Here is a 23,298-nt window from a genome sequence, read left to right as displayed (position 1 = left end):
GCCTGACAGGCTTGGTGATTGGGAAAACATCTGTGACTAGCACAGAGCAGACCCTGCCCTGTGTACACAGATGAGGGACTCTGGGGTAGGTCGGTGGAGCACATGGATGTTATGGAGGCGTATAGCTGAGTGCTAGACCAGGGATCAGGTCAGGACTGGCCCTGTCAGAGGTCTACTACCTAGAATAGACCTCACTGTAGGGTCACATTTGGATGGAGACTAAAGGGTATGGGGGAGATAATGTGCATAGAATCTGGGAGGGAGCTATTCCAGCAAAGGAAGGAAAGGTAAGATTGGTATAGATGGGGAGGGGGGTGTGGAGATCAGGCAGATGAGGCCAGATGGGGGCAGACTCTGAAAGGACTCAGACCTTTCTGATGAGAAGGGGAGCATCTCTGTGGGATCCTAAGAGGAAACGTGACGGTGGCTCGATGTGCCGCCACAGGGTCCCTCCATGTGCTACGGAGTTGGTAGTGTGGGGGCAAAGGTAGACAAAGGAGAGGAGGTCAGTCTGCAGACAAAGGATGGGAAAGGACAAAGGGCAGGCTTGGGTTTAAATGTGACTGGGAGGAGCTGGTATGAGAGTCAGGGAACAGGCTGGGGTTCCAGCCACCATCAGTACAGCTAAGGGGAGATGCCAAGTAGGAGTCCAGTAGGTGCCTTTGCAGGTCTGCAGTGGGTCTACTACTGTCTTTAGTGAACTTCAGATAGCACATGAAGTAGGCTGCTAGAGAGGAGAGAGGTCCAGGCTAGACCCAGGACCTTGAAAATGAAAGGCAAGCTGGAGAGGAGGCTCAGCCTGGGAAGAGAGAAGAGCAGTGTGGTCTGCAGCCAAGAGGGGGGGATTCATGGACCAAGTAGTGTTAGGAGACTGTGTGAGGAACTGGTTCATGGTTTGACCACTCAAAAGTCACCAGAGGCCAGGCAGTGGTAGCGCATGCCTTTAATTCCAGCACTTGGGAGACAGAGGCAGGTGGATTTCTGAGTTTGAGGCCAGCCTGGTCTACAGAATGAGTTCCAGGACAGCCAGGCTACACAGAGAAACCCTGTCACGAAAAACCAAAAAAAAGAAAAAAGAAAAAAAGGACACCAGGGCTTCGCAAGGGTGATTAAAGGAGGCAGACAGAGTGGGGCTGAAGCTTAACCTAGAGCCACTTCCAGAAAAGATGGGAAGGAAAAAAATCACCCACTGGTGCTGGCCTGCCCTGAGCTTTCTGCCACCCCATTCCAGGTGCTGTCTCTGCCCTGCACGACCCCGATTCGCCCCTGGGGTCACCATTGAGGAAGACAACTGTTGTGGCTGCAATGCAATCGCCATCCGCCGTCACTTCCTGGATGAGAACATGACTGCTGTAGACATTGTCTACACCTCCTGTCATGACGCGGTGAGGGGCCAGGCTGGGGCCCAAGGGCCTCTGGAGGCCACTGGGGATGAAGCCACCAAAGACTCTCCTCAGGCCAGTGGAGCTAGCTCTGGTTTCCAATCATGTCCAGTATATAGTCCAGAGATGGCCTCTTCCATTTTGGTGCCTGAGATTCACACTACTTGAGACTAAGTGGAGAAATAGATGCCAATGTCATTCAGTATTAGGGCCTCTAGGCCCAGCCTTTAGGAACTGGAAGGGACAGGCAGCACTGGGGAGAGGCAGTGAGCCATTTGAACTGAGCACAGGTCTGCCTCAGGCCGAGTGGAATGGAAGGGCCAAGTACCAAAGAATCTTCAGTGACCTCCAGGGTGTTGATGGGTCTTAGGGATCCTGTGGCCCATGGGGAGTTTCATCACCACAGTCTGGCCTCATTCTGGGGTCACTTAGGCTCATGAGCTGGTACTCCTAGGTCTATGAAACTCCCTTCTACGTAGCTGTGGACCATGACAAGAAGAAAGTGGTGATCAGTATCCGGGGAACGCTGTCCCCCAAGGTAAGCTGCCCATGTGTCTACTCCACAGGCTGCCCTTGCCTGTTCTCCTCAGACACCTCTTACCTGCCTTTTTCTTTCCCCAAGGATGCCCTGACTGACCTGACAGGTGATGCTGAGCGCCTCCCTGTGGAGGGACACCGAGGCACCTGGTTGGGCCACAAGGTACCAGCCTCAACCCCCTGAGGTCCCCTCACCTTTGCTCCCATGCTTGACAGCACTCCGGTGCCTGCGGTTAGCAGGGGGATCTTCCCTTGTCAGAGGTCAGGCAGTAGGGTGTGGTTTAGTCTGCCTGCCCACTAAGGCCTAGGGAGCTAGGGGCTGTCCCTAGAAGCATCTGGCAGGCAGCTGGGGAGATGTCACTCCAGTTTGTATCAGGCAGCCATCCCTCTGAACCTTCATTTTCTGTTGAGGGATGGAAGGGGCACTGGCTGAGATTACTGGCTAGTCTGGTCCCCGGGGCGTCCCAACAACCCTACTCTGTCCCTCCTACCTAGGGCATGGTACTCTCAGCTGAGTACATCAAGAAGAAGCTGGAGCAGGAGATGGTCCTGTCCCAGGCCTTTGGGCGAGACCTGGTGAGTTTTCCATGACATCCCAGCATGAGGAGGAGGGGTGAATGATGGCACCCCCTTCCCCAAACACTAGCTGCTGTCCCTCCCTCCCACATTCCCAGCTCCTTCTAGCAGACTCCACCCTGCCCCTCCTACCTCCCAGGCCCCATTCCTCAACATATCCTTTCTCCAGAGTCTGCACCCCGGTTACCAAGTATGAACTCTGCCAGCTTTGTGGTCAGGATCACTTGTTACAAGAAATTTTACAGACTAGTGACAAAAACAGCTACAAGTAGGGAAAAGGCTGTCCCTGAGGTGTCTTGAGTTAGCCCTATATTGGTAACTCCTTAGGATGCTGCCAGCCCCACATTCCCAGGCCTCACACAGTAGGCTAGCGGTTAGGATGGAGGAATAAGGACAGCTAACCAAATTATTATAACTGTAATCATCAGAGTGGTCACAGGGTGAGGGCAATGCCTAGGACAGAGGGAGCTGTTTCTGGAAAAGTCAGGGCTTCCTCGAGGAGGGAATTTCTGAGCAAGGCTTTAGCAGATAAGTAGGAGTCTGTGAAAACAGTCTCACTAAGCCTTTGCTCTGTAAGAACCTAACTTGACTCTCCCTCAGCCTTAGCATCCATGCTGGACAGCATGACCCCAGGGCTCTGAGAAGACCTCTTGTCCTCCCAGTGTCAGCTGGGAAACTGGGGGAGGGCTCTCAGGCATCTCTTGGTCCCCCAGGGCCGTGGAACCAAACACTATGGCCTGATTGTGGTAGGCCACTCCTTGGGAGCAGGCACAGCTGCCATCCTCTCCTTCCTCCTGCGCCCCCAGTACCCGACCCTCAAGTGCTTCGCCTACTCCCCGCCAGGAGGCCTGCTGAGGTAAGCAGCTTGGGGCCTCAGAGCTGGCTGGAGCAACCAGGATCCCTGAGAGCCAAGGGCTGACTTGGGCTGGCCAGGACTGGGAGCTGATGTCTGGACTGGGCAGCCCAGTTTCTGATACAGCATGCCCGGGAATGGCATAGGACAGCACTGTGGTAGTTGGATGGGGGCTTTTAGCATGCCAGGTGGACCTCGCCCCCGAAGTCTTGTAAAACACAGGCAGGAAGGGCGGAAGTTGAAGCACAGCCTGGCACTGTGAGCTCCCTGGAAAGCCTTGACCCAGGTGCCTGCTCTGGGCTTGAGCCCCTTCCCTTGACTTCTCTTGTAGTGAGGATGCCATGGAGTACTCCAAAGAGTTTGTGACTGCTGTGGTTCTGGGCAAAGACCTTGTTCCCAGGTAAGTTCATCTCTCTCACTGCAGTCTCTTAGCAAGGTCTCACCCACTCCTCAGCACTCATATCTCTCACTCAGCCCCCTCACCCTCTTCCTAAGGAGTCTAGTGCCCCCTTCCCATTCTTAGTGGCCCTGTGATGAGGAGGCAGAGCGCAGATGCCATACCTTCCTGAGTGCCCTCTCTGACTTGCATGCTTCCTCTACATAATGGCCCAGGTGGACTTGTCATTTTGTCCCTGGGCTCCAGGTGCCCCCCTCATCTTCTTTTCCTAGTCAGTGACTGGTCCTGCCTGATGCCCATCCCCTTCCACAGGATCGGCCTTTCCCAGTTGGAAGGTTTCCGTCGGCAGCTTCTGGATGTCCTGCAGCGAAGCACCAAGCCTAAAGTGAGCTCCCACTAGCTCCATAACCACTGGGAAGTCCTGGCCGTCCCTCTTGTTGTTCCCCACTGGTCCCAGGGACAAAGGGCAAGAGGTCACAGCTGTTATGGATGATTCGGGCTATCAGGCTCAACTGTGAGAAGACTGGGGCTAAGTGTGGAAGGAACTTTGCTTACAAACTAAGCTGTCCTGGTGTCATAACTGGCACTCAGGTGCTTCTCCCACACATAGCTGGTGTGAGAAAGGCAATCCCTGAGGCATGGCGCTTTGAGCAGGCAGGGAAAAACCTGTTGAAGTTGCTCAGACTCGAGGAAGTCTGCTGCCCCATGTGGAGGGCTTGGCTCAGTTTGTTCTGCTATTCTGCTGGCACCAGGAGAGAGCCAGCTTGTCCTAACACATACCAGGTCTTGGAAATTCCTGGGGAGCCCTTTCTATGCAGAGAACTTCACTGTCAGGCAGGTGGGGTGAAGCGAGACAAAGTATTGTGGCCAGGCATCCAGGAGTAGGCCAAATGTAGGAGGCCCTTTTCAATCAGTGGGTGCTCCATGAGCTATCTCCCCACCCCCGAGGTGGGTCCACACCCTCCTCTGCTGTCTTCCTAGCCTTGGTGCCTGGTGGAAAGGACCCTGGCTCAGGTGGCAGGTGCCCCTGGGTCGGCATAGCTTTCTGAGACTGTCCTCCTGAAAGCCTAAGTCCTTGGAAGCCGTGTTTGCTTCTCACAGAGCTAGGCCCAGGTATATCACCCAGAAGGTCCAACCGGGTCTTGAGGCCTGCCCCACATCTGCCTCGCACAGTGACGTAGAGCAGATCCCTCCCCTCACCAGGTATGTCTCCTACCCACTAGATGAGGGCTTGGCTAGTCTTCCAAGCCCTCGCCAGCTCTGAAATGCAACAATTCTGTGTCACCTGTCTTTGGCATCTTAGTGACCATCTGGCCACTGTACACCTCAGCCACTACTTCTTCAGGTGGGCACATAGCTTTAACGCTCCAGCCACTGTCCCCACCACCAGCCCTCCTCTCATCTGTTAAGCCCTTCCTTGCAAGCACCCCTGATCCTACCCACCTAGCCAGAGCTGCTCAGCTCTGTCCCCACTCTCCATGGCCCTATACAGTGGCGGATCATCGTGGGGGCCACCAAGTGTATCCCCAAGTCAGAGCTGCCTGAGGATCAGGTGGAGGTGACCGCTCTGGCCAGCACACGGCTCTGGACACACCCCAGTGATTTGACCATCGCCCTTTCGGCTAGCACCCCACTCTACCCACCTGGCCGCATCATCCACGTGGTCCATAACCATCCTGCTGAACAGTGCTGGTAGGTGCTGATGAGGCTCTGGGCCACTCCTGTAGGTGTGGGTTCAGGGAAGGGGCTGCTGAGAGCTGGACCAGCCTCTGGTCAGTTAGCCACTCACAACTGGGCAGAGATAGAGACAACAGTCCAGGACCCCGCCCCCCTCATAGAGAAGTTGCCCCAGCTTCTAGCCATGGAAAGGAAACCAAAGACTCGGTCCACAGCTGTCTCCAGGAGAAATTTATGATTCCGTGTTTCCCCAAAGGAGCCTAGTTCTCGGAAGCAGCGTCTGCCCTGCACAGGGTCGGGGCCAGATATTCATAAGGTGCAGGAGCAGGGACCTGACCCAAAGATAGCCAGGCCTGGCAGGTTCGGCTGGGTCAAACTGAGTCCTGTCCCACCTCTGACCTGCACCCACTCTCAGCCCTTCACTGGTGTCTCCCAAGGCTGCAGCAACCCCTCTCTTGGTGCATTTAGGAGTAGATGACCTGTTGCAGCCTCCTGGCTCTGAGCCAGCTCATACCTCAGTGTCCCTGGGTTAATTGGCAGGGGCCACACATTTGGCCAAGAAGGGGACCAAGGCAGGAACAAGAACAGCGTGCTAGTAGGTAGACCTCTCTGGCTTTATACTCGAGGAGCCTTGGGCCCTGGGCTCTCTTTCTTAACACAGGCTGTCCCTCCTGACAGAAAGCTGGGGAGCTGAGCCCTCCCCAGAGATAGCAGAGGTAGCCTAGACCAAAAGCAGATGGGAGGCCTTGTAGGGACTGTAGCTGAGACTTCAGGTCAACCTTTCATAGCCTGGCCTGGGAACACACACCTGCTGCCTAGAGTAGATGGGGAGTGGAGTAGGGGGCTCCAAATCCAGCATGTAGATCCCTAAGCAAGTGTGGAGCTGAGCCTCCTGACCTCTTTCTCCCTTACCATGTCCAGCTGCTGCGAGCAGGAGGAGCCCACATACTTTGCCATCTGGGGCGACAACAAAGCCTTTAATGAGGTTATCATCTCACCAGCCATGCTGCATGAGCACCTGCCCTACGTGGTCATGGAGGGGCTCAATAAGGTGAGTGCAGACAGGGCCAGCGGGTGCCCTTAGATTGAGTCCCGGATCCCTTCTGAAAGATGGGACCAGAGACTCAGATGCTCACCAGCCCAACCACAGTCCCCAGCTCAGCCCTGGTAATAAGAAAGACCTGCAGTCTTATCACTCCACACTCTTGGCTCTCTCTACATGCCATGTTGCCCCATGGTAGAGAGGAGGGAATTTAGAAGATTCATAGGGGCCTATCTTCGAGAAAGACTGAATTGAGAGGCCCTAAAGGCCATCTGGCCATTACCAGATACATAGTCTAGTGGGGACAGCATCTACTTTCATGGGCCCCTGAAGGACTGAAGAGGAGAGTGCTCCAACTTGGCTTCTCTAAAAACAAGCATCCCATGGCAAGTGCCTGGCCTTCCATGAGGTGACAAGGGGACCCAGTGAACCATCAGACTGTTTGGGCTGGGCTGGCCACCCCCTCTACCACCAGGTCCCCGTGTCCTGTTCCCAGGTGCTGGAGAATTACAACAAGGGAAAGACAGCGCTGCTGTCTGCTGCAAAGGTCATGGTGAGCCCCACTGAGGTAGACCTCACTCCTGAGCTCATCTTCCAGCAGCAGCCGCTGCCCACGGGGCCACCTCTGCCCACGGGCTTGGCCCTGGAGCTGCCTGCCACAGAGCATCGCAACAGCAGTGTCAGGTGTGTCTTGCATCCCCACTCTACCCCAAGGGAGTGTGGGTTCAGAGTCTGAGTAGTTGTGTATGTGTACACGCATGTGTTCTCTGTGCCTCTTGGGCCCATGCATATTCCCAAAGCTGTGTCCTTGTGCTCAGTGCAGAAGCCAATCTCTGCTCAGGGCCTCACTCTGCCACAGTTGTCTCTCACCTTGCCATCAGGGTCTCAGGATTTCCCAGGTAGGATAGGAGATTTCAAAGCACACAGAGACCTACATACATCAGACCCAAACACTAATTTTCCCATTCCCACTTTGATCCAACAGGTATATACCCAGGTGTTTACACAACTGTACATATATATATTAGAGTTTCTGACAAGCTTTACTTAGTATACAGGATACTCCACATAGGACACACACCGAGGCAGGCAGAACACACATAGCTATGGTCACATGTGGACAGGTAGACATGTAAATGGCTGTTCCTGTGCAGACTAAAGTACCCACATGCACTCACAGATGTGTGGACACACATAACATCACAGGTTCTAGAGTAGAGGCTCTTCCAGGGGAAGGTTGCCTTGCTTAGCCAGGACCCTGACTCCCAGGCCCTGCGTCCAGCTGCTGAGAACTGGGGGCATGGGGTGGTATCACTGCTTGGTAGGGGACCCCCACACTTCTCCTTGTGTATTTCCTATGGAGGCTGCGTGTTTCCTGAAGAGCCCAGTGTCTGTCCCTGACCATTGTTCACGAGGCAACCACCCACTTCCCAACTCTTCCTCTCTTCCCAACAGATCAAGGGGCTTCCGAGTTTGCTGCTGCTGTCCAGCGTGGGGCTGTGTTGTGGAAGATGTAGGGAACCTGGGATGAGGAAGGGATAGATGAGGCACTGGAAGGTGCTGGCCTGAGAGTTAGTGCCAGAAGCCCTCTTTTCTTCCTCCTTGTTCTCCTTCTTTCCTTGTCTCTCTGTCCTTCCCTCTTTCTCTCATTCACTGTAGCCTCATGACTGAGCCAGAGCATCCAATCTCTTGATGCCTAAATCTCCTGTTAGTACTATGATAGGTATGGATGTATAGAACCCTGAGTCCTCTAGGGATTTTAATGCTCTTGGTGGGGGTTTTAAGCCTTTTAGGGACCCCATATCTGTCCATCTAGCTTCTGTCTTTTGTTTCTACCTTAGCTTATGAGTTGGTTTTACTTCATTTTATTTTAGATTTATTTTTATTTATCTGTGCATTTGCACACACTCACACACACACACACACACACACACACACACACACACGAGTGAATCTGTAGAGACCAGAAGAGGGCATTTGAATTCCCTAGCACTACAGCTGCTGGGGGTTGTGAGCAGCCTGACGTGAATGTGGGATCTGAGCTCATGTGCCCAGGACTGAACAGGAAGCCCTTGTAACCTCTGGGCCATGTCTCCAACCCTTATTTTTATTTATTTTTAATTTTATTTTTCATGTGTATGGGTGTTTTGCCTGCATGTATGCTTGTACTTCTTGTGCATGCCTGGTGACCTTGGAAGTCAGAAGAGGATGTTGGCTCTCCTGGAACTGGAGTCACAAATGGTTGTAAGCCACCATGTTAGTCCTGGGAAAGAAACTCAAGTCCTCTAGAAGAGCATCTAGTGCTTTCTACAGCTCTGAGCCATCTCTCCAGATGCTGAGCTAGTTTTCAAAAGTCAGGATTCCCTGTCCCAAACTATTCAACAGTTCTGTCCTTGACTCCTTTTCCTTCTAGCCTGGGAAGTAGGGAAGTCTCATCTGGCGTTTGACTCTTATCCTCCTCTTATGCTCATCCTCTGTAGGAGCAAGTCTCAGTCTGAGATGAGTCTGGAGGGCTTCTCTGAGGGGCGGCTGCTGTCCCCAGTGGCTGCTGCATCAGCGGCCCGACAAGACCCTGTAGAGCTGTTGCTGCTGTCCACCCAGGAACGACTGGCAGCGGAGCTGCAGTCCCGGCGGGCACCCCTGGCCACTATGGAGAGCCTCTCAGACACTGAATCACTGTACAGCTTCGACTCCCGCCGCTCCTCAGGCTTCCGCAGCATCAGAGGCTCACCCAGCCTCCATGCAGTACTGGAGCGTGATGAGGGCCACCTGTTTTACATTGACCCAGCCATTCCAGAGGAGAACCCATCCCTCAGCTCACGCACAGAGCTGCTGGCCGCTGACAGTCTGTCCAAGCACTCACAGGACACCCAACCCCTGGAGGCAGCTCTAGGCAGTGGGGGTGTGACTCCTGAGCGACCACCAAGTGCAACCAATGAAGAGGAGGAGGCAGCTGGCGGCAGTGAGGGTGGTGGGGTGGCCCCCCGGGGAGAGCTGGCACTGCATAATGGGCGCCTGGGGGACTCGCCCAGCCCTCAGGTGCTAGAATTCGCGGAGTTCATTGACAGCCTCTTCAACCTGGACAGCAAGAGCAGCTCCTTCCAGGACCTCTACTGCATGATGGTGCCTGAGAGCCCCACTAGTGACTACACTGAGGGCCCCAAGTCCCCCAGCCAACAGGAAATCTTGCTTCGGGCTCAATTTGAGCCCAACCTGGTACCCAAGCCCCCCAGGCTCTTTGCAGGATCTGCTGAACCCTCCTCTGGCATCTCGCTCTCACCCTCCTTCCCACTCAGCTCCTCAGGGGAGCTCATGGACCTGACACCCACGGGCCTCAGCAGCCAGGAGTGTCTGGCCACAGACAAGATCCGGACTTCCACCCCCACAGGCCATGGGGCAAGCCCTACCAAGCAGGATGACCTGGTCATCTCAGCACGCTAGCACTTGGCTGTGGCCGCCAGCTCCTCCCCAACCAGGACTCAAGGCCCTGTGGGTACCTGAAGGCCACTCGGGGCCCAGTAGCTTTGGGAAGAGGCTCCCAGAGGCCAAATGGTCTCAGGCCCTGGAGCACTGCTGCTGAGCAGGGGGTCCGCATCCCTACCTCAGCCTAGGACCCCCAGAACCAAGATGTCTGGGAAAAGCAGGGGTGGCTTTGGTAACAGGGAGGAGATTTCAGGTTGGATGGCCAATCCTCAGCCCTCAGCCTGACTCCTCTATGTGAGCAGCATGGTGTCTCTGTTCTGGGAATGGCACTAGGCAAGCTAGCTTCCTGTCACTGCCCTCCAGCTACTCTCCCAGAGCCGAGGCAGAAAGCAGTCCCCCCACCCCCATATTCTCACATGTAGTTCAAGTTGGCACCTTGCCCTGGCCACTCTCCCCCAGATCTGGTGCCTGCTGGCCAGCCCCCTGGGGTGATCCCCACCAAGGTGGCCCGCAGTGCTGTATATGTTTACAGAATCTGCTGGGCTTGGCTCAGGTTGTATCCTGGGCTCGTAAGCCCCAACTCCCAATCATGTGTTTAGTTGTCCCTCTGAGTGGGACCTAAGGACCAGAGGGGCCCTGAAAGGAGGTGAGGTCAGGGATGCCCCTTCTTTGCCTGGTGCCCCTTATCTTCATGGGTCCTGGCCACTGGGCCTGCCTGCCTACCTGCCACTCCCTGGCTTCCTGGCTCACCTTCTAACCCTAGGACTCTGGCCATTCAAAGGGTGGTGGACACTCCTGTGGCATCACCTCTGGCTGCAGAGTCAGGGCCCTGGGAAGAAGGCATCCAAAGCCCTGTCTCCTTGGTGTCCTGCCTGACCCCTTCTATCACCCCACCATGCCTAGGCAGCTCTGGGCCCTGGGGTCTGAAACCAAACATGCCTCTGCCCTCTTGCTCTCCTGGCTGCCTAGCTCCTTTCTGGGTCTGGGCTCCAACTCCCACTGTGTCTGGCCCATAAGAAGAAGGGCCAAGAGTAGAGAATTCTGGGACCTAGCTGGAAACCCCTGCCCACTGCCAAGGGGAGGGGCCCGGGACTCAGGGGCTGTCCCAAGTTAGCCTGAGGCCTTCATAGGTTTTCCTATGCTTTGGAGAAGCAGTTCGGGAGGTAGGAACCCAGCCCTTTCCCCAGGCTGGGGGAAGGGGAGGGGGAGGTTGTGCATGGTAGTGTCAGGTGTGTGTGTGCATGTGCATGAATGTGCACCACTCCTGAGGAAAGGGGCTGCAGAGGGCTGCCCGCCTTCTGCACGTTGCCTGCCTCCTGCTCCTAACCTGCCAAGAATATAGCCTGTGAAGTGAAGCCTTGGGACAAGCCAGTCACTGGGGTGTGCAGGCAAGCAGCTGTCCACCCTTGTGCCCTTGTCTCCTTGGAAGCATGGTCCCTTCCACTCTAGCCCCACTCCCAGCCTCTCCGGGCTGCCTAGGTTCCCCTGACCACCTCATGATCCCTGGTATCTGGGCCTGAGTCCCAACTCCAACCCCACAGCTCTGGTGGCCTGGATAGCTAGCTATCCGCCCTAACAGGTGAGGACAGAGACTGGGAGCTGGGTCTCCCCCTTACTCTGTGACTCCCCCACCCCCAACAGACTCCTGGTCACCCTGTCCCCTGCCGAGGCAGTGCCTCAGCCTAGCACAGAAGTAAGATAAAAATCACTGGTTCTTAGAACTCAAATATTATACAAAAATTTTAAAATCAGAGGAGTAACCCAGCAAGTACCCCAGCCGACACAAGGAGAGCTGTGGATCTGGCCTTTTAACTCTTTTCCTCTGTCAGGGTAGGTCTGGGGGAGTCCCTCTAGGGTGTGCCCCTACGCCCAGGACTGAGCCATCAGGGACATACCCCCCACCCCCAAGGCTGTAGCCATACTATGTTACAGGCTTGGAGCTGGGGCAGGCTTGGACTCAGCCCTAGACACAAAGGGCCAGCCCACTCCTCTCCGTCCCCACCCTGCCTGACCCTAGAAGGGTGGGCCTGATGCACGCTCCCTTCACTCCATGCCACATCTGGGGGGGTCTGAGCCACCCCCTTCATTCCAGTTCAGATTGACCCCCCACACTGTCCCCAGACCCGCAGCACAAGCTCTCCCAGCAGTGCGCTGGCCTGTCCTCCCAGGGATCTGGGTGACTTCCATATGCAACTAGTAGCGAACAGCCAGGCCCCCATGAACCCTCTGCACTCCACGTGCCATTCTCCCATGACCTTTTTGTACCTAATGTGTGAAAGATCCACACTAATATTGCTGTAAAAAGAAGAGACAAATTAATATAGCTTATTCTATGAATATATCTGTATATAAAGTTTTCTGTATATTGTATAGAGCTGTGTATAAACTGAATGTAGAAGCACACCTCTGCCTCCTGTGGTCTCTGCCTCAGCTGGGGAGGGAGGCAGCAGGGTAAGGGAATGTGGACCTCAGAGTCCATTTCCTAGAAGAGCCAGAAGGCATAAGGGAAGACTTGAGGACCAAGCCTTTTGTGCTCCCAGAGTTTTGTTAACATGTAAGTGCTAGGCCAGCAAGATGGCTTAGCAGGTAAGTCAAGGCACTTGTCATTAAGCTGGACCACCTGAGATTGATTCCCAGAAGTCATATGGTAGGTGAGAAGTGATTCCCAGGAGAGAGACTGCCCTTTGATCTCCACATCAGCGCATGCACCACCTCCCCACAAATAAATACATAAACATAACAAACTTAAAAATAAAACACAGATGTGGCTCACTAGATTAGGGAGGGCCCTGTGTTTTTCACTGGCTCCCTGCCATGTCAGTGTCCAGGCCCAAGACAGCAGAGTTCTATCAAATGGACAGAAGTCCCCATGTGTGTGAAAGCAGCCACCTGTTGAGTCCTGCCTATGTGAGATGTTTGGGGAAGGTTTTGTGCCCTTGAAGCATGTGGTCCCTTTGCCCTCATGGAGAGCTCTGAGACTCGAAGGTAGGTAACCCACCCCAGATGCTGAAACAGCAATTGGAATACCAGGCTTCGTCATGCCCACCCACCCTTCTGCCTCCTACCCCATGCTGTGAGCTAGGGCAGGAATGGGGATCCCAGAGGGGTAGCATTGAAGTGTGAAGCCACAAGTTCTATTACTGGCTTCTCTGGGGGAGTGTAAACATTTGGGCAGCCACAAAGACCCCAGCCCAGTCTGGATCCAGAGCATCAAGGCTGGGAATTGACAGGAGAGGGTAGACAGGCAGTGTTGAACATCCTGTCAACCTCAGGCCCTGAATCTTCCACACAGCAGGGGGCACTGTTTCTCCAATTAGTCCCACTATGGCCCATAGAGCCTGGGGTAGATGCCCTGGTTCATACATTCTTATGAGAAGAAAGCCTTGACTCCAACTCCTTCCCACTCCTGCCCCCAAGTTTAGTATGAGTCCATACGATGAAGAGCTATCTATCGCTCTTGAACCTTGAAGGCTGTTTCCTTCTGGCAACCTCTGAACAGCAGAGGAAACAGCCTGCTCTAGATTATACCAGAGGTCCAGACAGATAGATGTAGGACCAAATCCAGAGATTCGTCCTCCCAGCCGGCTACCCTTACCTAACAGTGGTTTTTCCTCTCACCAGTCTGCAAATGATCCTGGCCCTAATGGAGGAGAAGCAGAGCAAATGACCAGAGAGACACTGTGGCTTGCCCAGAGTCATAGAGCAGATGGCAACCATCTCCACAGATGATAAAGTCTCCCTAGGCTCCTTTACCAGCCCCAGCACCTCCCTGCTGTGGGGTAGGCCCACCTGTGCTTGAATCCCAACTTCATCATGGTGTCCAAGCCTCTTCCTTCACCTGAGTCTCCAGACATGAGAGGCCCTGGGTATGACTGTCCTGTGGTCTAGTGGAATAGGGGTGTTGGCGGGGCCTGAGTTCTCTGAGTTGGGCCAGCTCCCTTGAGATTAAGAGGGACCTGCATCCTGCCTGGTCTAACTAACCTCAGGACTACCCTGGATTTTAAGGTGTTCATCATCAAAATACTATGGTGGATCTCCCCAGTCCCAGCCCCTGATGAGCTGACAAGATGACTGCTGAGGTCACCAGCCCACCCTTAGACAGTAGACATTTAGGCACGGAACTCGGGTGTAAAGAACAGAGCAAAGATCTTTGGGTAGTTGGGGTCTCAAAGAGATGTCATTTCTCTAGTGGTCCCAGGCAACTAAGGAAATAAACTCATCTTTGAAAGTTGCATGGTATGACTGTGTATTCACATTGCCTGTAGGCAGGCCTGACCCTGGTTGGAGGAGGGGCTGGAGTGCAGAATAACAATTGTCTTAGGGGAGTCTGCAGAGGAGACAAACCTCTGGATGCATGAGCTGGAAAAGAATGGATGGCTCAGTGTAGCCCCCTCCCCCACTCAGTGGGGTCTCCGGCTGGAAGAGGGAGCTGTGGTCAGTGCCTACAGCTGGGCCTCCAGCAAAATCCCACTCTATATACCTAAGAGAGGCAGCTCTGAGAACCGCCCCCAGAGGGACAAAACCTCATTGTGAGGCACCCGCCAGCCTAGGCATCCCCTCCCCCAAGCCCTCCTCAGAGGGCCACCGCAAGCCTGCTGACTGGGCCACATCTGGAGCTCAGGCTCTGGCTGCCCTTCCCCCATGCTGGCCACTGAGAAGAAAGGAGGCAGATGGGAGGATAGGAGAGCTCATGTAGTCTCACTCGACTACCTGCAAATATGGGCTTGTGCCCCACCTTAGTTTGGCAGCCACTGTAGAGGTGTGTCCCCCCCCCACCCCCATGTCACAGCAGGCTGCTCAGTTTCATCTTTCCCAGACAGTGGTACAGCAGGGTAAAGCTTTCTGATTCTCACTTGCTATGTCTAAGGGTTCTCTGAGGTTGCGCACTGAACCATTCTGTAGTGTGATGATTTACTGGGTCTGGGATTCTAGAATCTGAGATCTAGGGTTCTGAAGTTTGCAGATGCCATTCTCCATACATTCAACCTGTACTTTTTGAGCACCTACTGTTTGAGAGGTGGTGGGGTTTTTTTTTGGTGTTGAAGTTATAGCAGTGCCCTCATAGACCTTCCTCAAGAGGAGACTAGTGGAAACTACATGCAAAGCTACGTTCCTATGAAGGTGAGACAGGCTGAGGTGGAATAAACTGCTTTGGAAAGAATATCGATATGTGCACTGAGGATTAGTGGCTGAGAAGAACTAACCGTTTGGGAACTAGCAGCACGTGCCATGGCCCTGTGGCAGACGTGGGCCTGGCATGCTTGGGTGATGACAGAAGGTCTTGGTAGCAATGGTTTAGTGAGCCACAGAGAAAGCAGTTGAAGCTGAGGTCATTGTTTCAAGTAGAGAGAGATGAGACAAGGTCTGAGAAACCAGGGCAAGAGGTTTAGATGTCGGAGTGCAAGGGAAACCACTGCTTTTATCAAAGGCATGGTATGATCTGATTTCTGCTTCATAAAGAATTATTTGGGCTGGGCAGTGGTGGCGCACGCCTTTAATCCCAGCACTTGGGAGGCAGAGGCAGGCAGATTTCTGAGTTGGAGGCCAGCCTGGTCTACAGAGTGAGTTTCAGGACAGCCAGGGCTACACAGAGAAACCCTGTCTCAAAAAACAAAAAACAAAACAAAACAAACAAACAAACAAAAAGAATTATTTGGGAGGACTGCAAAGGAATCATTAGGAAAGATGCAGCGTAATGGGGGAGGATGAAGGTGGGAGTCAAAACAGGAGACGGAATAGACTCATCCCTAAGTGATTTCAGATTAAACATCAGGTAGGGCAGCAGGGAGTAAGAGTGTGACTCTTACTCAGTGGGAGTAGCGCACACCTTTAATGCCCACACAGGAGGCAGAGGCAGGCAGATCTCTGAGTTCATGGCCAGCCTGGCCTACAGAGTGAGTTCCAGGACAGCCAAGGCTACACAGAGAAACCCTGTCTTAAGGAAAAAATAAAAAGTGACTCCCATTAAATTCTGAACCCTATTGACCTTGAACTGTACTGCCTAATACTACCATGGTCATACATAATCAATTAAGCACAAAATAATTAAAATAAAACAAAGCTGAAAAGTCAGGTGCTCAGTCCCCAGGGCCATATTTCAGATGCTTGGCTGCCACTGTGGCTAATGACGACACCTAAGAGTGTTTCCATCAATCTGGAAAGTTCTATATAGAAGCACTTCCCTAGACCGGCACTCATTAAGCCTCAGTTTCCTTGTCTGTAAATGCAAATTATAATAGTTCCTTCCAGATAGCTGGGCAAGATGGCAAATGCCTTTAATCTCAGCACTAGGGAGGCAGACGAAGGGGGATCTCTCTGAGTTTCAGAACAGCCAGGGCTACATAGATTTGGTGTGCATTGGGCTAGGGGTATGTTCCTCCTTAACAAAGACCTGCCGGGATTAACAGAGGTTAACACCTATAGGGTACTCTGTGCAGGCCTAGCACAATCCAAACATTCCTTTGGTGCCTGCACATCGCTCTCTCTGGGATAGGGTTGAGTACCGAAAGGAGTAGGAACTATCTCTGAGATCTAGTTCTGAAAATCCTCAAATTTGTAATCTGGAACCCTATCTATCCCAGAAAAGAGTGAAAAGCGACTGACCCCACCGACTTTAAGGCAGGGCAGTACCCAGGACCCCACCGCCGCGTCCATCGCCCCCTGCAGGCGACGCGGCGCCCTGCTACCCGAGGTTGCGGCTCTGGGCGTACCGCCAGAGGGCGCTGAGGGCGGCGGGCGGGGCGCGGGGCGCGGAGGCCGGGCTAGGGCTGCGTGCGGGTAGCGAGCGTAAGGAGAGCCTGGCCGGACTGCACTGGGAGCCCAGCCGGGACTGTCGCGCGGGCCGCGCCGGCGATGCCGCGCCCCCGGGCCGGGCTGTAGCGGGGCTGCGGCCGGAGCGCACGCGCCGGGCCATGGAGGTGGTGGACGAGACCGAAGCGCTGCAGCGCTTCTTCGAAGGTGAGAGACCGCGGGGCTGGCTGGGCTATCTACCTCCTGTTCTGGGATAAGGCCGGCCGGTCTCTCCTGAGGACAGGAGCCCCGTGGGGTTCCCACCATGCAAGGACGCCCCAGAAAGCCTCCCTTTGGGCAGGGACTCTACTCCAGACTGTCAACAGCGAGGTGAATGGCTTCGAGATTGGGAGTCTCTAGGAGGTGTCTGCCTACGCCCGTTGGACTTGGGTTTCCCCAATCGGCCTCCAACACTCAACTTCCTTGGGGATGGGTTCCCTTCCGTGCTCGGCCCACCTCGAAGCCTTTCGGGTCCTGCAGTCTCCCTGAATGGTGTTACTCTAGTCCTCAGCACACTTATCTAGTCTGAGGACGCTCTACTCCATCCATGCCAGCCTCCTACTCCATCTATCCCGGGACTTCGCTTTTCCCTTAAGGCTGGGACCCCAGAGCCTAGCCTACCTTCTCAGAGCAGGGACCTCCTGACTGTGCTTCCTGGAGCCTGAGACATCCTTGGAGACGGTCACCTGTCTTGGGCAATGCTGCTTCCTCCACTAAGGCTGAAATTCTCCTTTAAGCAGCTGCTACTTCCTTGCCTGGGGCAGGACTCTCTCTTTAGTGTGCTTTCCTAGAGATGGAACCCCCTTGAAGCTGGCTGACATCTCTGCCACCAGCTACCTCTGCCCTAGGAGACTTCCAATGCTGTAAATGGCACCCCACCAGCCCTATGAGGCCCCTCAGGGTTGGGTCCCTCCCCTCACACCTGACCCAGAGCTGACCTGGCCCCCCTCACCTTGACCTGAGCTTCTCCAGTAGGATCTATGTACACTCCATTATATATTTTTCCTCACCCCCGCATCGATTTTAGAGTCTGGTCCTAGTCTAAATAACGCCTCAGCTTTTCCTGAACAGCCCCTGCCCTTCCCCCCTGAAAGCTTGGTTCAGGAGGGAAGGGACTGGGGTAGGAGGGGGAGGGGAAGTGCAGGCTGACATCTCCCAGCCTGCTGGGTTTCTCAGACCCTTACTGGAGCATGAGGCCAGGCACTTGAGCCCCTTTTGTATCGATCCCCACAATAAGTTGAGAGCCTATTCCCTGCCTTACCCTCTTCCTAGTCCCTAAGCTAACATCTTGCACCTAAGTACTGGAAGAGGCATCCATGAGCAGAACCTGTTGCCCTAGACATACCAGGCTGGGACTGTGAGTTGCAGGATAGAAAATCAAGACCCACGTTTAAAGCCCAGTGCCCAGTTCCTGAGAGGTTTCCCCACGCGAGAGGAGGGCTTTATTTGTTTCTCTTTCCGTGACTTGGGGAACCGCAGAATGGACTCTTGTCCACTCCTCCTTGCTGAGTAGCTCAGGAGGGTACAGCCCCAAGTCTCAGGTAACATCACTCTAGGATGCTGAACACTGAGGCAAAACACATCTTGAGGCCTCAAAATGCTGGACTTTGACTAAATTCAGTGATCAAGTCTGAGACAGCTATGCCATTTGAGGGTGCTAGACAGCACCCCTCAGTCCCAGGAGCTCTCTGGGAGCTTCCCAACATTGTGCAATAGGTTAAGAGTGCTCAGGGACTTGGAGAGTAAAGACCCTAGCGGAGGAGAGAAGTCAGTGGTCCATGTTGGGTTCAAGTACTGATTGGGGGTGCCTAGTGTCTGCTTGGTGCCCCTAGTGACCCATGAACCAGGACTCCTTGATTTCTGAAGGTATCCCTCCCCCCTACCCCACCCCGACCTGGGCTCTGGGCACAGGGGTGGGCCTAATTGGCCTGGGCTCCTCACTTCTGAGCCAAACTTTCCCTCCTAGCCTGAGGAGGGGGGGTGGATGGAAGGCTGACGCCACAGCTTAGCCATGCAGCTGCCTGGCAGGGAGGCTGTGCTGCTCCCTCCAGAGAGATAAGAGGAGACTCAAGAATGTCTGTGGGGAGTAGGGGGGTGTGTGGGGCCTGCTTAGGAGGGCTAGGATTCAGCAGTCTTCCAGAGCCTGGGAGTAGGGGCAGGGTGGGTGGACACCTGGTTCGAGTCCTTAAGGCTGTCTGAGAGGGGAAGGCCTTGGCAGGGAACCCTCTGGGTGGTGAGAGGGAAGTTCTCACTGCAAGGTGAGGGGCCTGAGGGAGCAAGCCTAGAGCAGTGGTGTGCTCATAAACATGAGTGCGCCCCTCCTGGGCAGTATGAAACCTTGTTATGGATGCCGATGAGTCATTTCTCAGACTCCGGTGGCCGTGTATGCTCTCACACTCAAATGGCGACCTTCAAGTCCTCATCCAGAGTCCCACGTGGCCTCAACCATTCCCTCTAGGCAGTGGGTAGAAATCTCCATGGTTTGGGTTCTGGGCTCTTGCTGAAGGAGAAATCGAAAGAAGAGTCTCTTCTGTCGCCGCTCCTACTAGCTCCGCACGCAGGGGCATGTCCTGCCCTGCTCTGGGTGGATAGTGAGACTGGGGGCTAAGGCGCTTTGGGCCTTTGGTGGGAGGCTGGGACAGAGCGTCCCCCTCGAGGCTGGTACAGCTAGGTCCCCGTGACTGCCCAGTTAATCCCCCGGAGATAGGCACCAGTCGTCCAGAGAGTGGAAGGCACAGGCCTGTAGAGAGTGGACCCTCCAGACAGGATGCACTGGCTCCCAGCAGGTAACTGGGTATAAGGGATGCTATATTTCTCTTCTGCTAATGAGTGGGGGCCTTGACCTCTTAGAGCCAAGTCATTTTCACGGGACTTGACCAAGACCTCAGCGGCTGATTCATGCTGGGACACTGAGAGCTGTGTGGTCCTAAGCAGAGCCTCTCGGAGATTTTTTTTTTTTCTCTCACCTGGCACATAGAACTCAGTGGCAGAGGTGTCCATTGGTGCCCCCAGCTCTGATGAGCCTTCTGTATGAACAGAGGATTCTGGGTGGAGGCTGTGCTGATGGTGAGGCAAGCAATTCATGTTGCCTAGCTGGTGTTCCCCAAAGCAGTTTTATGTGGGGAGTAATTTGGATACTGAAGGGATTGGGTCTCCAGCAAGTTTTGAATAACCCGTGGAGGGTTTAGGGGCTGACACGGGCCTTGGAAGCCTCCAGGATTGGAGGAGGAGGCCCGAGTTTCACTCTTTTTGAACACAAGGGTGAACTTGGACTGCTACCTTCCTATTCTCCTGCTAGGGTAAGTCAGTAGGAGCTGCCGTTGCTTCTTCCACTCCCCCTTCTCTTCCTCTCCCTTCTCCTTCTTCTCCTTCTTTTAGACTGGTTTTCTCTGTTTATCCTTGGCTGTCCTGGAACTCACTCTGTAGACCAGGCTGGCCTCAAACTCACAGAGACTCACCTGCCCTCGTCTCCCAAGAGCTGGTGCGATTAATGGCATCCACCACCACCACCACCACCACCCAGTTTAGAGTAGGAGCTTCTAATTGGACCATTTTTAGGCAACTAACAAACACCAATTCATGGTTTATGATGGGATGCACAAGCTAGACAGAGTTTTGGGTGGGAGGAGGGAGGGAGGATGGGAATGGACCCGTTTCTAGTAAGGGCCAAAACTGAGGCTCTGAGAGACAATGTTAGCTGGGTGGTAGTGTAAGCTGACTTCAGTCTCCAGCTTTCTCCTTTGCCATCAAGGAGGAGCAACCACTGAGGGATAGCATCCTTCATCCATTCCAGAGGGCAGGAGTCTCATGTGGAGGCTACCTAGTTACTCAGGAGGGAGGACCCCACCCACCATCTGCATAACTGTGAGATGGGATAGTAGCTCCATGGTCTCTGTCACCTCTCTGTCATTGGTGATGTACCTAGGAGCGGGTGGGTAAGGAGGCACCCCATGTAAGCTTTTTATTTTTTATTTTTATTTTTTTGGTTTTTCGAGACAGGGTTTCTCTGTGTAGCCCTGGCTGTCCTGGAACTCACTCTGTTGACCAGGCTGGCCTTGAACTTAGAAATCCACCTGCCTCTGCTTCCCAAGTGCTGGGATCAAAGGTGTGCACCACCACCGCCTGGCTCTATGTAAGCTTTTCTTAACCCCCCAGATTCTCTTCCCTGAAGAAGAGACAAGAGGCCTCTTGGGTCCATCTGGAGCCCACCTTCAACTCTACTGAGGACTCAGTTACCCACCCCAGTCCCACAAGACTTCTGTCCCAGCCCTAGTAGCTGTAGTGAGCTGATGGCTAGGCCCACCCTTTAGGCCCTGAGCCAGGTAGGAGGGGAGAGATAATAGAGGGTCTGACTCATCCCTATTTCCCCACACCTATCACAGAGCCACACAACACAGAGCAGGCAGGAAATGCTCCCTGCCAATGAAGACCATGATTGATCGATCGATCCATGTATATGTAAAGGAGCCTGGGGGGGGGGGGCGAGGCTGTCATAGAAAACCACTCTCTGGGAGTGGTTGGGATCATATCAGGAATCAGGAGAGTTGGTTACCAGTCCCTTGGCCTTTTCTCAGCCTTGGGATACCAGACTGAATAGAATACCCTTTGAGGCCTTAGGCAGGGCCAAGAAGGCTATTTGGGGACAGACCACTCTGGGTAGAATGGCATCTCCCTGGGAGACCTGCTCAGACAACTCTCAAAGGGTTACAGCTCTGGTGGGGGGGCAGGGGGTTGGGGGCTGGAAGCAGAGGCTACTGGGTACCACCAAGCTAGGCTGATGATTGGCTGTTGCCCTCGGACTTTGCCCTCCCTGATAAGAACAAAACAGAAATCATTAACTGGATTATTAACTGAGGTGGCCCCACCCTGAGTAGGCAGCTTGCCTTCCCTTCCTCCTACTCATGAACTAGGCCTCAGGCATTCCACTGGACCTCAGTTTCCCTTGGTCGGGATGGCTCTTCTCCCATTTCAAAGTCTCTAGCCATTATCACTGGGTGTCGGTGGCCCACTGCTCAGGAGCTGGGATAGTTGATTCGAGAATTTTGTGTCCACACTAGTAGGCAGAGGGGGCTGCAGCTAGTCCTGTTATCTACATGGCCCATCTCTTGGGTTTGCCAGTACAGTGGCCTGGACTCTCTTGTCTCAGCCGTCAAAAGGGCATACAGTTGAGCTAGTTAATGGTCACCTCTCAGAGCTTCTGTGGGGTTGGGTAAGATAGTGCCTGCGAAAGGCCTGAGGACAGTCCCCTGCCTGTATACAGCCCCATGAATGTCAGTCCTATTTAACCTACCTCCCGTGGCCTTGCACAGCCCCTTTGTGTGGTCTAGGATAGGTGGCATGTACCCATCTTCAGAATTGTTGATCCAGTCATCCAGTAGGTTGTTGCCTCAGACTTGGGCTCATATTTGACAGCTGGTGCTGTGTGCTTTGAGAAAGACCCTCGCCCTCTCCAGTATCCTTACTCCAGGAGAGTGGCAGTCATAACCTGCTGAGTGCATTCGGTGTATAAGCAACTGTACTGTGATAGGCCTAGCTTTGCTTCATCTAGTGTCAGGTCTTGGTCGGGTCACACCCGTTGTGTTTGCCTCCTCCTCCATCTCAGAGATGTGGAACCTGTTCTCTGGAACAGAAAGAAACTTGACCACATTTGATCTTTGTGTGTAGAGCATCTTGGCTAGAGTGTTCTCCAGATGTGCAGTCCTCAGTGCAGTGGGAAGATAGTTTGTACAGCCTCTTTCCAAGAGGGAGGAGCTGAAGGTGACGATGTGCCATGTTCATGCAGGTAGCCACAAAAGCAGGAGTGGGATTCTGGCCACAGCTGGAGCCCTTCTGGAGTAGGCAGGGATGGGGATCTCATTGCATACTGAGGAGCCTGGCCTGCCAATAGCCATGCAAGATATCTTCCAGGTCTTGGTTGGTCTTTCTGGAGCACACAGCCCTCATTTGAATGATTCAGGTTACAGGGTGTCAACAGGGAGACCCAAAGAGTGCTGAGCGGAAGGGAGAAAAGGAGAAAGGGGCAGAAGAGGAACGCTCCTAGGTGGGTCACAGTTTGCTCCAGAGCCTTCTTTGGCTTGTATGATGTTCAGCCTGTCCTTGTGCCTGGCGCCCTGCCTTTCTTTTACTTCTAGCAGGGTTTGTGGCCTCTAAACTACCCACCAAGTGAGACGAGCTGCCTTTCTGGGTGACCTGGGCTAGTGACAGGAATTTGTTTAGTTCTACATGACTCCAACTGCCGATGATGGAAGAGCCTGACTTTGGATTGTGGGGGATAGGAAATGAAAAAAAAAAAGGGCAGAAGCTTGTGGTGGGGGACCTTGACTCTGGATATGAACCTGTGTCCTGGGGTGGGGTGGTAGTGGAGCCGACTTTGGGCCAGTATGTGTGAGCTCTTGAAGACATGCCTGGGAAGTATGCTGAGATGTAATAATAGGCTTGGGCCAAAGGCTTTGTTACTGCTGCTTTGCATCCTCGAAACTGCAACAAAAGGGCTGGGGATGTAGCATACATAGTTGGTAGACTGTTTCCCTAGCTGGCATGCATGTGCTGCCCCACCAAATCCTTAAGTCCAAGCCACAGTTGCCTGGGTTCCTCCCAATTCCACACCAGCAACAGAAGAATC

The 23,298-nt window shown here is 53.9% G+C and overlaps 2 protein-coding genes across 8 annotated transcripts in view; both read left to right on the top strand.

Moving 5' to 3' along the window:
• Positions 1 to 12,290, top strand: part of Dagla (diacylglycerol lipase alpha) — a 58,506-nt gene extending 46,216 nt beyond the window's left edge. For all 3 annotated transcript variants that reach the window (XM_031389666.1, XM_031389668.1, XM_031389669.1), the window contains 11 exons: positions 1,232 to 1,385; positions 1,837 to 1,920; positions 2,005 to 2,082; positions 2,415 to 2,495; positions 3,209 to 3,351; positions 3,680 to 3,748; positions 4,058 to 4,130; positions 5,238 to 5,437; positions 6,344 to 6,473; positions 6,961 to 7,148; positions 8,945 to 12,290. In XM_031389666.1, coding sequence (XP_031245526.1) covers positions 1,232 to 1,385; positions 1,837 to 1,920; positions 2,005 to 2,082; positions 2,415 to 2,495; positions 3,209 to 3,351; positions 3,680 to 3,748; positions 4,058 to 4,130; positions 5,238 to 5,437; positions 6,344 to 6,473; positions 6,961 to 7,148; positions 8,945 to 9,905 — 2,161 coding nt within the window. In that variant the 3' untranslated portion in view covers positions 9,906 to 12,290. The remainder of the gene's footprint in view (positions 1 to 1,231; positions 1,386 to 1,836; positions 1,921 to 2,004; positions 2,083 to 2,414; positions 2,496 to 3,208; positions 3,352 to 3,679; positions 3,749 to 4,057; positions 4,131 to 5,237; positions 5,438 to 6,343; positions 6,474 to 6,960; positions 7,149 to 8,944) is intronic.
• A 4,359-nt stretch (positions 12,291 to 16,649) lies between these two features.
• Positions 16,650 to 23,298, top strand: part of Myrf (myelin regulatory factor) — a 32,843-nt gene continuing 26,194 nt past the window's right edge. For all 5 annotated transcript variants that reach the window (XM_031389657.1, XM_031389660.1, XM_031389659.1 and 2 more), the window contains exon 1: positions 16,650 to 16,844. In XM_031389657.1, coding sequence (XP_031245517.1) covers positions 16,799 to 16,844 — 46 coding nt within the window. In that variant the 5' untranslated portion in view covers positions 16,650 to 16,798. The remainder of the gene's footprint in view (positions 16,845 to 23,298) is intronic.

The sequence above is a fragment of the Mastomys coucha genome, unplaced genomic scaffold (assembly GCF_008632895.1).
Source record: "Mastomys coucha isolate ucsf_1 unplaced genomic scaffold, UCSF_Mcou_1 pScaffold21, whole genome shotgun sequence".
NCBI lineage: Eukaryota > Metazoa > Chordata > Mammalia > Rodentia > Muridae > Mastomys > Mastomys coucha.
Note: the sequence above shows the minus strand (reverse complement) of the source record. Positions and strands in the feature narration are given on the sequence as shown.